At 33.7% G+C, this 13,643-nt stretch overlaps 1 protein-coding gene across 4 annotated transcripts in view; it reads right to left on the reverse strand.

Annotated features, from left to right (window-relative positions):
* AHI1 (Abelson helper integration site 1) overlaps positions 1-13,643 on the reverse strand; it is a 247,360-nt gene that overhangs the window by 76,124 nt on the left and 157,593 nt on the right. The window contains exon 20 of one of the 4 annotated variants that reach the window (XM_051997814.1): positions 7,048-7,969. The exons of the other annotated variants lie outside the window; for them this stretch is intronic. Within the exon in view, the coding sequence (XP_051853774.1) occupies positions 7,911-7,969 (59 nt within the window). The 3' untranslated portion in view covers positions 7,048-7,910. Of the gene's footprint in view, positions 1-7,047; positions 7,970-13,643 lie in introns of those variants that run through there. 4 annotated transcript variants of the gene reach the window in all.

The raw sequence follows: 13,643 nt of genomic DNA on the forward strand, positions 1-13,643 counted from the left end.
AAGATAATTTGCATATTTTACTTTTTAAATTTAATTTTAAAATCATTAAGTATCTTAACCATTTAAGACATTGTGTACTATGTCATATATGTATGTGCATAATTATGTAAATGTAATATTTGTTATATATATGTGTGTATAAATATGCAAATCATTAGGTACATATCTATCCCTCTACATACATGCATATATAATATATAAATAGATGTATATAAATACATACATCTAGTTGTCTATGAAAGAAATAGAGAAGGGGAGGGAGGAGGGAGATAGAAAAGGGTAATGAAGAGGGAGAAAGAGGGAGGGGGAGAAAAAACGAGAGAGAGAGAGGTAGGAGAAAATGAGTAGGGGAGACAGAGAGAGAAAGAAAAGAAGGAAGGAAGAAAGGATTGGTAGAAGGAAGGAAGAAAAGAAGGGAAGGAAGGAAGGAAGAAGGAAAGGAGTGAAAAAGGAAAGAGGAAAGAAAGGAGAGAAAGAGGAAAGGAGGAAAAGAAGGAAGGAGGGGAGGAGAGAGGGATGGAAGAAAGAAAAGGAAGTAGAAGGAAGGAGAAAGGAAGGAAGGAGGGATGGAGGGAAGAAAGAAAGGAAGGAAAAAAGTAGGGAAGAAAGGAAAGAAGGATGGAAGGAAGGAAGGAGGGAAGGAAAGAGGAAAGAGAGGAAGGAAGAAAGGAAGATTAAAATTATTTTGGAGGATGAGGCATTAGCAGCTGGATAATCTGGGAAAGGTCACTGAAAAGATAGGCTTTGGGCTAAGTTTTGAAGCAAGCTAGAGAAACTAAGAGGCAAGCATGAGGGACAGGAACATTCTGGGCATGAGAGAGCTGAAACAAAAGGAATGTATTTAAGGGATGAAATACTATATTAGACGAACTGCAAGTCAGTCAGTATATGTAGATTATAGAATGTATGGAGGGATGTAAGGCATAAGAAGGCTAGGAAAAGTATGAAAGGTGAGGTTATAAAGTTTTAAATGCCAAAGAGAGAATATTATATTTGATCCTGAAAATAATGAACCATTGAAATACATTCTTCTGACTCTTTGGATTTTCCTCTACAATGTTCTTATGTGAGTCCATCCTTCCTGTATCTCCAATTAATTCTCTCATTCCTGTCCAACCCTACTTTTCAGTTTCCTTTATGTATTGTCATCCCCATTAGAACATAAGCTTCTTGACAGCAAGGTCTTTTTGGGTTTTTTGCCTGTCCTTGTATTCCTTCTCCTTAGCACAGTTCCTGGTACAAAGTGAGCACTTTGTAATAATTAATTAATTAATTAATCACTGTCTATTTCAACTTATATTCTAATATCTAATTCATTATCCCACTCAATGGATTTCCATCTCTCCTCTAGATCTCCAAGACAGCCTTCTTGCTTTCCCATCCATCCTTTTATCTTGAGTCACTCTTCATTAAAAAAACTGAGGCCATTTTTGAAAAGGTTCCTCTTCATCATCTCATATGATTAGACATCTTCTCCCATGGTTTCTTTCTTTGCTCATCTCATATGAAAAGCTGGCCTTTCTCTTTGCTGAAGCAAACTCCTCTCTATATACCCTTGATCCCAACCCCATCCTGTTTTCTACAAAAAGACTGTCTTCCTGTCCTCCCCTCCCTCTCTAATCTTCACTCTCTCCTTATTTGCAGGCAGCTTAGTTCCTTCCTATAAACCCCTTTATGTCTTGTCAACTCTTAAAAAAAAATCTCACTTGATTTTGTCAACCTAGCTAGCTCATTTGTTTTCATTTGCCTTCAAATGGATGGTTTCTGGATGATCTCTAAGTTTCTTTCTAGCTCTACAATAGTATTATTTAATTTCAATTGCCTGTCACATCAAAATATAACAAAACACATATGATGAATAATTATGGCTCTTGGATAGTTCTTCCATCTTGATATCAATTATATCAACCACTAGATCCACAGGACATATCATTGGATAACTATGTTAGAAGAAGGTCCATTTGGTTTGTGATGAAGAGTTTTCTATTAGTGTTCTGGAGCAGCTGGCCAGAAAAGATAATTTTGCATCTTTTCTGGCACTGCTCTTAAATTCATTGTGATAATGAAGTCTTTTTGTAGGCTCCCAGATGCTGGCTCAACTTGGGTAAGTCACTATAAAAAATGTTTATATTTTTGGGCAAGCATTGCAAATGCTTTGTTTTTCAGAAAATTAGCTATTTTTTCATATCTCCCTCTGCTTTATTCTCCTTCCCAGGTTTATTTTCCTCCTATACGAAATTTACTTGAACAACTGAATACTCTATGCCTTCTTTAGTTACTGTATTTAAAACTTTAGTCAGAAACTTCTCAATGTTCACTTTTATAAGATTCTAAATTATAATTTTTTCTCCCTTCTTTCCTTCCCTTACCTCAGCAAGCAGACAGAAGTTATACATGTACAATCATTTAAATCATATTTCCATATGTCATATTGTGAAAGAAAAATCAAAATAAAAGGGAAAAACCATGAGAAAGAAAAAACAGGAAATAAGGTGAAAATAATATGTCTCAATTTGCATTCAATCTCTATAGTTCTTTCCCAGGATGAGGATGGCATTTTTCCATCCAAGTTTATTGGAATTGTCTTGTCTCACTACATTGCTGAGAAGAGTTAATTCTATCATAATTAATCATTATATAATCTTGAGGTTATTGTGTTCAATACACCCACCATTGATTCACTGTCATGAAGTATTTATTGAGCACATATATGGAAAAGAAGATTCTTTTTTTCATCAATCTCTTTTGAGAGTGAACTAAATTTCACACAATATGGCAAATGTTTTATGGGAAATTCTAAAATTCCCCCAAAAGATGCTAAGCTGGGATGGAATTTATATTGCCAACCTATGGCTACAGATGCTTGAAGGAAACTTGTTACATTCTGTCCAAGAAAATCCTCATAAAGGGAAAGAACTTTTTAATACAGTCCAAACCAAAACTTTGTGATTTTAGGCACAATTTTTATTAAAAAAAAAAAACAGGCATTTGTTAATGGTTTCTAATATCCTCTGAGGCCTCATTCAATCATAATAAATAAATATCAGAAAAGTTACTCTTGACATCATTTAACAATAATAATGTTATAATATGTAAAAACTCCTTCAAATACAAACATCTTGACTTTATTAGGATACCTTTGCTCAAGAGCTGAAAAAACTAAAAACATGCAAAATTACAATTTTAATCAGTTTTCATTTATTCACTTGCAGAATTTCAAAGCTGGAAGGAAACTCAGAGGTTATATAGTCTAATCATGACATAACTGAATGGCATTTCTGTAACATTCCTGAAAAAGGATCACCTAGGTTTTGCCTGAGGATCTCTAATGAATAAAAATTCATCACCTTCTAGGGCAGCCCATTCTTTTCATGGACAGCTCTTTATGTCAGGAAGTTTATCCTGACATTGAGCTTAAATGTCAAACTCTATTTTTTCTGCTGCTCAAAGTTCTGCCCTCTGTTGTCAAATAGAACATGTCTAAACCCTTCAAATACTTGAAGACATCTTGGTTCCTGTTCTCTTCACCCTTTATACTAACTGGTAATGTTATCAGCTCCCATGGATTAAATTATTATATGCTAATGATTCTCAAATTTACTTACTCAGCCCCAAACTCTCTGCTGACCTTTAGTCAAGCATCTCCAACTGCCTATAGGGCATTTTGAACTGGATGTCCCAAAGACATCTTTGATTCAACATATCCACAGCTAAATTCTCTCTTTTTTTCCCAATCCTTCCTCCCTCCTCCAAATTTTCCTATTTCTGCCTAAGGCACCTCCATCCTTTCAATCACCAAGATTTGTAACTTAAGTATCATCCTTGACTCTTCATTTTCTCTTATTCCCATATCCAAACTATCAATATTCCCTCTGTAACCTCTTACACATGACCCCTTTGACAATACAAAACATTGGTGCACTCTCTCACCACCTGACATCTAGAATAGTGCAATAGCCTGCTGGCTGATTTTCCAGCCACAAGCCTCTTCACACTCCAGTCCTTCCTTAATTTGGATCTCAAAATGATCTTAAAGGATAAGTCTGATCATGTCACAGTCCCTGCTGAGCGAACTCCAATGGCTTCCTACCACCTCCACATCAAACTGGAGGTTTGGCTTTCATAGCCTTTTCCATCCTGGCCCCTCCCTACCTTTTCAGTTTTCTTATACCTTCCATCCCATGGATGGAAGTAGGATCCAGTCATACTGGCCTCTGCTGTTGCTCACACAAGCCACTTCATTTCTCCACTTTGAGCATCTCCTTCCTTCCTCTTGGTTTCCCTGAGTTTCTTCAAGTCCTAACCCAAAACTTCACCTCTGCCTTTCTCAATCCCCTTTCATTCTAGTGTCTTCCTCTGTGGATTATTTTCAATTTGTCCTGAATATAACTTGCATAGATGTAGTTATTTTCATGTTGTGCTCCCTATTAGACTGTGAGCTCCTTGAGAGCAGGGATTCTATTTTATTTTATTTTTACATTTCCAGCACTTAGCACATTGCCTGGCACACTGGAGGCCCTTAAACATTTGTTGACTGTACCATCCAGGTCACCTCCTCTGGATGCTTTCTACCTTCGGAAGGTATCTACCTTCCTTCCATGGGATGGTTATAGCTGAAGATAGTGGATGTCTTCTCCCCACAATGGGGTAGTAACAAGGACTATCATTTCCCCCACTATTATTCTTTTATTGCTGCCTAAAATTGTATTCTTTTTCCTTGGCTATCCCACCATACTCTTGTTGCTTTCTTTCTAATCCTGTATTTATGAAGTTAATTTTTTTAATCCAATGTTATAAGTTGGCATTACATATCAAATTTTAGCTATGCCTTATCCTTCCCTCCTCCCCCAAATTTATATCCTGCTGAGGCCTTTTTGGATTCAAAATCGATGATCTAAATTGTGGAAATATGTATAGAAGAATTGCATATGTTTAACATATTGGATTACTTGCCTTCTAAGGGGAGGAGATGGGGGAAGGGAAGAGAAAAAATTGTAATAAAACGTTTTGTAAAGGTGAATGTTGAAAATTATCTATGTATATGTTTTGAAAATAAAAAAGCTTTAATTCAACACCCCTTCACCCCAAATCAAATCAATTATCTGGTATGTTTTCCATTTTCCCAGCCTTGTGTCATTTGAATACCTAATATATATATTTCATTCATATTTAGATTCACATCACTGATAAAATAGTTCTACCCTTTATAGCGTTACAGGCAGGAATGGCAAATTTTAGTGGGATGTTTACCATAGAGATTTTTCTTTCAGATGCTTCTTATGTCTGGCCATTCAACTAAGTTCAACTCTACCTATCTGTATTCTTCATTTTGTTAACAAGACAATATGAGAGAATTGGTGAAATGTTTTGTTAAAATCTACCATTAACTAGTATATTGCCTGCATGGCGATCTTTTTGCTTAGGCTTTCTGAAACTCCAAGCATTCTCTGGCCTCTTTTCTGCTATTCCTACTATCATAAGTGAAAATTGAATGTATAGAACTAAAGGTGATTTTTGTGATTTTCTTTGTTTAATGATAATATTATTAATAATGACTACAAGGAAAGGCAACATTGAAATAATTTGGAACTCTAAATAATGTAATACTAAACCATACATCCAGAAAATTAAAGATGAAAAATGTCATTCCTTTCCTGCACAAGAGGTGATAAAATTCAGTGCTATAAATTTTTTCAGACAATGTGAAAATTTATTTTATTATGAGAATTTTATCTTTATTTTTTTTAATGGGGAGCAATAGAAGGGACATATTGTAAGTGCATGTAAAATAAACATTTTTAAAAATGTAAACGTAAACTATTACTATTATTATCAGAAGATTTAATTATCATAAAACATATAATAACATACTAAGTACATGAAAGGAAGAATAAGTGTTCAGAAGAAGCATGAAATTTTAGATAAGGAATTTCTATTTTGAATGGATTTATCACTCAGCTGGGTAGATCAATAGCACCATAAACTTAAGATCTAAAAGGTATTTTAGAAATTATATAATCAGCTCAGCTTCATTGTACAGATGAGGAAACTGAAGCCCACAGGTACAAAGTGAATTGTCCAAATTGATATAAGCTAAGATTTGAATTCAAGTATTGAAATTAAAAAAATAAGTGAATCTTTTTTTTTTAATATTGCCCTCCATTCATTCAAAACAAAACAAAATGAAACTTTTCTTAATTCAGAAATCTTGATTATAATAAAGTGTTCTTAGTCCAATTTTAAACTAATTTCAGACATTAAATTATTGTTTTAAAAATATAATGGATTTAATAATTTTACAAAATGAAAAATTAATTTATAAGTGAATAGATCATTAGGTTACTGCTTGATGCTGATGTTTATATATTTTTTAAAACAAAAACAAAGATATTACATTTTGGCAATTAGGAATTTTATAGAGGGAAAAATGACACAAAGTATTTTTAATAAATATTTACATGACAAAGAACCAGAAACTTAATAAGCATAAATATCTGCTTTCCAAAACTACATAGTTGCATATTTGCCTGAAGGTTAAATGCTACCTCTATAAGCTTCAGTAAAAATATTTTTGTTTTAAAAATATCATGAATAAAATTGCAGGATTAACAAATAATGAAATATAAAATTAAAGCTGTTAATTTTTATTCCTTAGACAATGAAATCCCCTCTAACTCCATAATTTCAATGTGTAAAGTTAAAAACATGTTGTTAAATGTATTAAATAGGTAAGTGTTTTGTTGTATGTTTGTCTTTAACCTTTTCTTCTAATTAAATATCACATTAATTATTTTGTAAGGAAAGTTTTAAAATCTCATAACAATCATTTTTAATTTGTCGCTTCAGAATTTATTTAGTGATTCATTAAGCAACCATTATATCTGAAGTCTTTTAAAATCTCAATATAAACTTTACTCAGTTAAAAATACTATATACAAAAGTATATAAATTAGTATCTTTATCTCTAGAAATCTATGACTAATATGAAAAATTAAGACTTATGAAACATAAGAAATTATTAATTCAGAACAAAAACAAAGCAAAATATATTGTCATAGTGAAAGTTTTAATATGATAAAAGAATACACTAGGGAGACTGAAAAACACACTGTACGACACAGTTTGAGGTCCTTCAATTTTATTTCTAAATCTTGCTGCTGGTTGGTTCTGTTTTCCAGGTCAAGGGTCCATCTTAGAAGATAAATTCCATAAAAGTAGTCAAATAGCCAATCTGATTCTCTCCTGTACAGGTTAATTCTTGAGAGAACTGTTGAAATAAAATTGTTGTCTCATCTGTCTTTTTATAACCTAGCATAGGTTTTATAACTCTAGCATAGCACATTTGCATAAAGTAGGCACTTCATAAAGGTTTGTTGAATAAAATAATGTGTAAATTATGAGTTCTTCTTCAATATTTTCTAGTAAAAAACCAAGGAGAAGGTTAGGATGGACTTCAAATTGAGAAAAATGTTTACAAATACTTACATATAAAATATTTATGTCCAAAAATTAGGCACAAGGTAGGGATTAAAAATATTATCAGAAATATGTACAGAATAAAATAGCATTTGTATTTTGGATAAAGCCACTATCACAGTCTCACTAACCTAGTTCAGAGTGGGAAACAATGTGAGCGGGAATACAGGGTGAGGGTGAGGGTGAGGGTGCGACACAGATCAGGAGCAACACAGAAATCTGGAACCTTTTCTCTTCTGAAAAGCCCCGTAACAGGAATTCTCAAGCATGAATCTGAAGGCATATATTCTTTTATTTTTTTAATCTACCTCCCCATTTGATTCTCTGGAGATATCCAATCTGTAATCCATTTGCTTCTTTCAATCCTATTCTGGGATTATGAATGTTCCTTCTGAGATGTCTATTTTTGTCAGTAGTGCCAACATGCTCCTAAGTCACCCAGAAATGAAATCTTGGAATAATCTTTGATTACTCCCTCTCTCTTCTTCAGTATCTAGAATGTTAAGGAAAAAAAAAAGTCTTAAAAATTAATGTCTTTATTAGACTAGATCTCTTAATCACAATTCCATTTTAGGCCTTTACCTTATCCCTGGATTACTAGAATAGTCTTTTAGTTTCCTATCTCTTCCTTCCTCCAATACATTTTATAATTAATTTTTATTTTAATTTTCAATTTTTATTGATATTCAATATTATAATTCAATCCAGATCTAAATTTATGATCCTTAAAAAAAGTGGCCAATGACAGATTGGGTTGGAGGGTGATGGGGAGAGTTTCATCCGAAGCCCAGGCAAGGGATTTAGATTTGTTTCTCTTGCTTCTATAGAACAAATGTTTGAGCACTGGACTGATGATGAGAGAGGGTTGCTTATCAGGAAGATTTGTCACCAGAGAAATCTTCCTCAAGAAAAAAGAAAAACAAATACCTCTTTGTAATTGTCAATCACACATGTACTCAAGATTTGTGTCCGCTATATAGAGAAGGCTGGAACGGGATATTTTAGCCCGCTACCATGAAGAGATGTATACTATACCGGGATACAGCAATAGTGGATAAGATCCTTGGCTTATAATTCATTTGGAGGTGAAAATTAGCAGATAGAAGGAAAGTTTTATTTGGAGTGGAGAGTCTGAAGGGACATCTAAGTAATATGAGTCAGGGATATCTAAGAAGCTAATTGTCCTGGCTTGTTCAGACCTGGAGGAGAGGTGTGTATAGCAGGAAAAGACTAATTCCAGTGGAACTTCTTTCTGGAAGATGTGATAAATGCCTGGACTATAATGTGTTCTGCCCTTATTATTAACCTATTAATCTGAATATCATGGGTTTTTTCCTGGACATAGCAGAGTTAAAACAAGTCTTGGTTTTAAAAAAGAGACTGGAAAAACAATCATTCTATAAATTATTCTATGACTAAGCAGGTTTACAACAAATGAATGGTGGAATGTGGAAGAAAGGTGTGAATGGAAAATAATTCACAACTCCAGGACCATCTCAAAGTATGACTTGGGATAGTTAGGTGATAGGGGATCTAAGAAGGAACAGCTAATTTTCACTTAACTTAAACATATCCTACATTAGGTCCTATTTCACTCATATTGACTTCCTACTAATATATTGTACATAATTTTTATTTCCTTCATTAGAATGTAAGGTCTTTAATGGTAAAGAGGATTTTTGCTTTTCCTTTGAATCCCTAGAACAGAGCACAGAATCTGTCACATGGAGAGAAGCTAATAAATGTTTATTAATTAATTGATTTATTGAAGAAAGTATTTGTGATATAGAGAAGCAAGGCTTCTGCCAATCAATCAGGCAACAAGCATTCATTTAGTATCCATTATATATATATATATATGTCAGGTATCGTACTAGGAATTATGGGAACAAGCTAAAACAATGAAATAATTCCTACCCACAATAAACATTCTATTCAGCATGATAAGAAGCACTTAAATAGATATATACAAAGTATTCAAATACAAGATAGTGTGGGAAGGAGGACACCAGCAGATGGGGAGAATCAAGAATGACTTTATGGAGTTTGATGAGCCTGGGCAGAATCTTTAAGGAAAAGAGGAACTTTATAAAACAGAAATAAGGAAGGAGTACATTCTAGAGATATGTTAAAGTCAGTGAAAAGACAAGGAGATAAGAGTGTTGTGTGTGAGAAAAGCCACTCTGGACTAAGGAGGATGGGAGAAGGTCCAACTTATCTCCAATAGAGATATTCAATGGGGCTGTAAAGATAGATTGGCCAGGCTGATTTGGATTTTAAAAACTAGACTAGTATATTTTATCAGAGTCAATAGAGAATTGTTGAGTAGAATGTTCACTTATGCTGATTTGCATTTTAATCTCAAAGTGAAGGAGGGTAGACAAGAAGAGAAGGCATGATGTAGGTGAGGGTCAGTAGTATCATAGTTGTAAGAGACTTCAGGCAACTAGGAGCAATTAGAAGGTTATTGCAATACTTTAGTTGAAAGGCATTAAGAACCTGAATGGTGGCTACTGGAGTAGACAAAAGGAACCAAGTGCTAGAGATGTGATAGAAAAGAGATTTGGCAACTGACTGGAACAATGAAAAGTCCAGGATAATGCTGGAAGACTGAAAAGATGCCTTTAGTACAAACAGGAAAGTTTGAAAGAGGGGACAGTTTGAGGAAAAAGGTTATGAATTTAGTACTGGATATGATGAGTTTGAGATTTCTCGAAGACATTCAGTTCGGAATATCCAAAAAGCAATTTGTGATGCAGTACTGAAAATCAAGATAGAAAATGAGGCTGGATACAGAAATCTGGGAATCACTTATATAGCGATGATATTGAGCTGAAATGATAGAAGTTACTGGAATTATATACTTTTTTCTTTTGTGTAATGTTTGGGCTAGCTTTCTGGAGGGCCTTGGGACCAGCCTTGGTCTTAGCAGAATAATCACCATGAGAATAGTAGGAATAAAGTCCAAAATTATTATTGTCCCCTTCACAGTCCGTGTCTGTTATAGTCTGACCCAGTCTCCTCTGCCAATCTGCAGGTCTGTCAGTCTTTATTAGAGGAGGGAGGAGAGCCACCACAAGGATAGTCAAAGATAGAATGTCTATCTTCCAGTCCTTGTTAGCCCTTATATATCTTATTGTAATTACATCATGACAGCATACTGATTATGTATGAACTTAGCCATTCCATTACCATGCTAAATACTAAGAATATATGTGAACTAGAGAACAATCATCTCATCAATTCCACTGAGTTAACACCTTATTTCAAGTATACTTGTTTCAAGTATACCTCTCCAAAGTTCCACCCTCTACACTTTTGAATATTTCCTTATTTTTGCCATCTCTCTATATCTATATAAAATGCACTGAATATTAAAAAATGTTGATTTAACTTAAAGTCATCAAATCTTTGTAAAATTCTTTACTTCTGCTAAGATGGTTGCATATAAAGTACAATTATTTTCTTAGTAGACTCAATGCAAATATTTATCATGCCATACAAGATGACAAAATGTGCCATGAAATGATGTTTGTTCTTGATTTTGGATACATGGAAAACCTAACTTCACCAAATCATTTATGTGTCTCTCCTAGGAAAATCTGGGAATTATTTTAATATTTAGTTACAACTTCCTTTTGAGATTGTCAAAATTGTTACATTCTTCTGGTTGTATGACCACCCACTGGTCACTAGATACAGATTTCACATTTAGAACACCAACAGCTAAGGTTAATACTTAAAGATAACCTAGAATCTGTATGTTTCTTAATACTCTCTACTCCCTTCTGAGACACATTTGTATCATTACTCTAGAAACTGAAATGACCTACACACAACTGAGGTTATTTTTCTTTATTTCAACTAGTGACATAGTCAAATATTTATGTCACCAAGTAGCCAAGCCTACTAATAATAAGCCTCTCCCTATTTAGTTAGGATGGTCTTTGGAAAAGAAACAAAATTGGGGGGATCATATTTGAAGCTTTTTGACAATAATAGAATCTACAAGAAATTATGCTTCATTTGGCTGGCCCTTCAGAACCAAATGTCACTTTCATGCCTACATAAGGCATCAGAATAAGACTTTATGGCGATGACTAGACCTGGATTCAAATATCACTTCTGATACATAATAGCTATATGACCCCATGCAAGTCACTTCATCTCCTTCATCTGTAATTTGTAAAGAAAGTGCTGAGTTGCCTTGGTAGAGGGAGTTTCTTCCTGGGATCACCATATAATAATGAACTCACAGGTCTAATGTACCCAACTTCCCCCAGACTCCTCCTCCCAAAAAAACAAACATTAAAGACAAATTGCTCAAGTCCTTTCTAGAAATCTGATGTAAAGTACTAACAATATAGTTTCATTTCAAATAAAAAAAACCTCACCCTTATTATAAAAGACCTATGAAAAGTAAAAATCCACATTTCTCTTTGAAAACTATGTAAAATTATAAATTTTCCTTCGTGGAAGAGGGAAAAGAAGTCTAGGTTCAGAAGGAGCACTGTGTTTTAATCTTTACTTTGCTACTTAGCAGCTATAAGAACTTGCTGAAAAATTAGGGCTTGAGATTGGGTGGGGAGACTGGGGAGGACTACTTTAAATTCCCTTCTATAGTTAATTTTTATAGTCCTATGAATCCCATTGTTAATACTATTAATATGATAAACTCAATAAATGTCTATTATTATTATTATTTGGAATACTGAATTATGTTACACATGATTAGACCTATTCTATTTAACAATAGTGAAATTATTCTTTTGCTCTGTGGGAATTTTTTTAACTTGAAATATCCCTTAGAGAAGAAAAAAAAAATCAAATCATTATTTTAATGACATCTTCTTAATGTTTATGCCAAATGTGCATGATAAAAGCAAAGGTTATTTGATTATGAAATTAAGAACACTGAGTTATTTATTCTGTGGTACTATACAGATCATTGGACAAGAGTCCTAAAATTACTTGTTATAATTAAATCTTCCTCTGTTCTTTTTCTCCTTTTGTCACCTGCAAATACTGAATGGAGGTTACTTCCTCTTTTGTGTGCCAAAGTTTCTCCCTTTTCCACCCACAAAGCTGATTTGTGTGTGATTACAATTAAGTAAACAGAGGCTCAGTTTAGCTGTACAGGTAGGCACAAGATCTTTGAGGAGGAATGTGTGAACTTATCCCAATAAGTACATAGGCAAAAAACCAATGTCAACTTTTGCTAAAATTGATGAACTGCTGTAGAGAAATGAAAGCCATCTCTAAACTATTTTTATAGTAGTATAGTTTAAGAAAGCCAGGACACATCTCTGTCTCACTGGTATATCTTCCTTTTAGGAAAAGACAGGTTCCTGCAAAGTAAAGATTTTGATTATTGAGATTTTTCTAATTAAAAAGATGTCTTTATTTAACAGAGAAAGAAACACATTTACTTATACATTTCAGCTTTCCATATACTGAGCCCCTCTCATTCAAAATTACATGTTTGGAGCTTTCAATGAATGGTAGAAAATTCTAAACTATACCTATATGTAGGAGGATAAAGCTTTGAATGAGAGATCACACAACATTGTAATCACAAGAGATTAATAGCTATGAGATATATTTTTGTGAGATTTGGCTGCCTAAAGTACAGGCTGCATGAGTTAACAGGTTAAATGATGAATTTAACATTGATTAATATTGGTAATTAGATACAATGTTTATAAAGTCTTGATTATCAGATACTTTTTTGCATAGGATCTCAGATTTATAAAAGAAATTATTTGGTGACAATCACAAATATGCTTGTAATTTAACAATGATTACACTTTGTCATGCTATTGTTTAAGAAGAGATATACTCCTGGCATGTTTTATAAATCAATAAGTATATACTGAACCCCTACTATGGATGCAGCACCATGCTCCAAGAACCCCATAGCAAGGGCAAGTCACATAGGCCCTCATTCAGCCCTTACTGTGGCCCTTACTGAGTTTTCCTTCTTATCTATAGCACTTAAAGTCTATAAAACCTAATGTTGGGCTCAGAGATACAAGTTATAGGAGATATGATTACAGAACAAAACAGCAACAAGTTGGCCTAAGAACTGAAATTTGGGTAGCTTGCTTATGACAGTAATGGTAATCCATTCATCAAGAGCATGTAAACATGAATACACAGATTTATAG

This window comes from Antechinus flavipes, chromosome 4 (assembly GCF_016432865.1).
Source record: "Antechinus flavipes isolate AdamAnt ecotype Samford, QLD, Australia chromosome 4, AdamAnt_v2, whole genome shotgun sequence".
Taxonomy (NCBI): domain Eukaryota; kingdom Metazoa; phylum Chordata; class Mammalia; order Dasyuromorphia; family Dasyuridae; genus Antechinus; species Antechinus flavipes.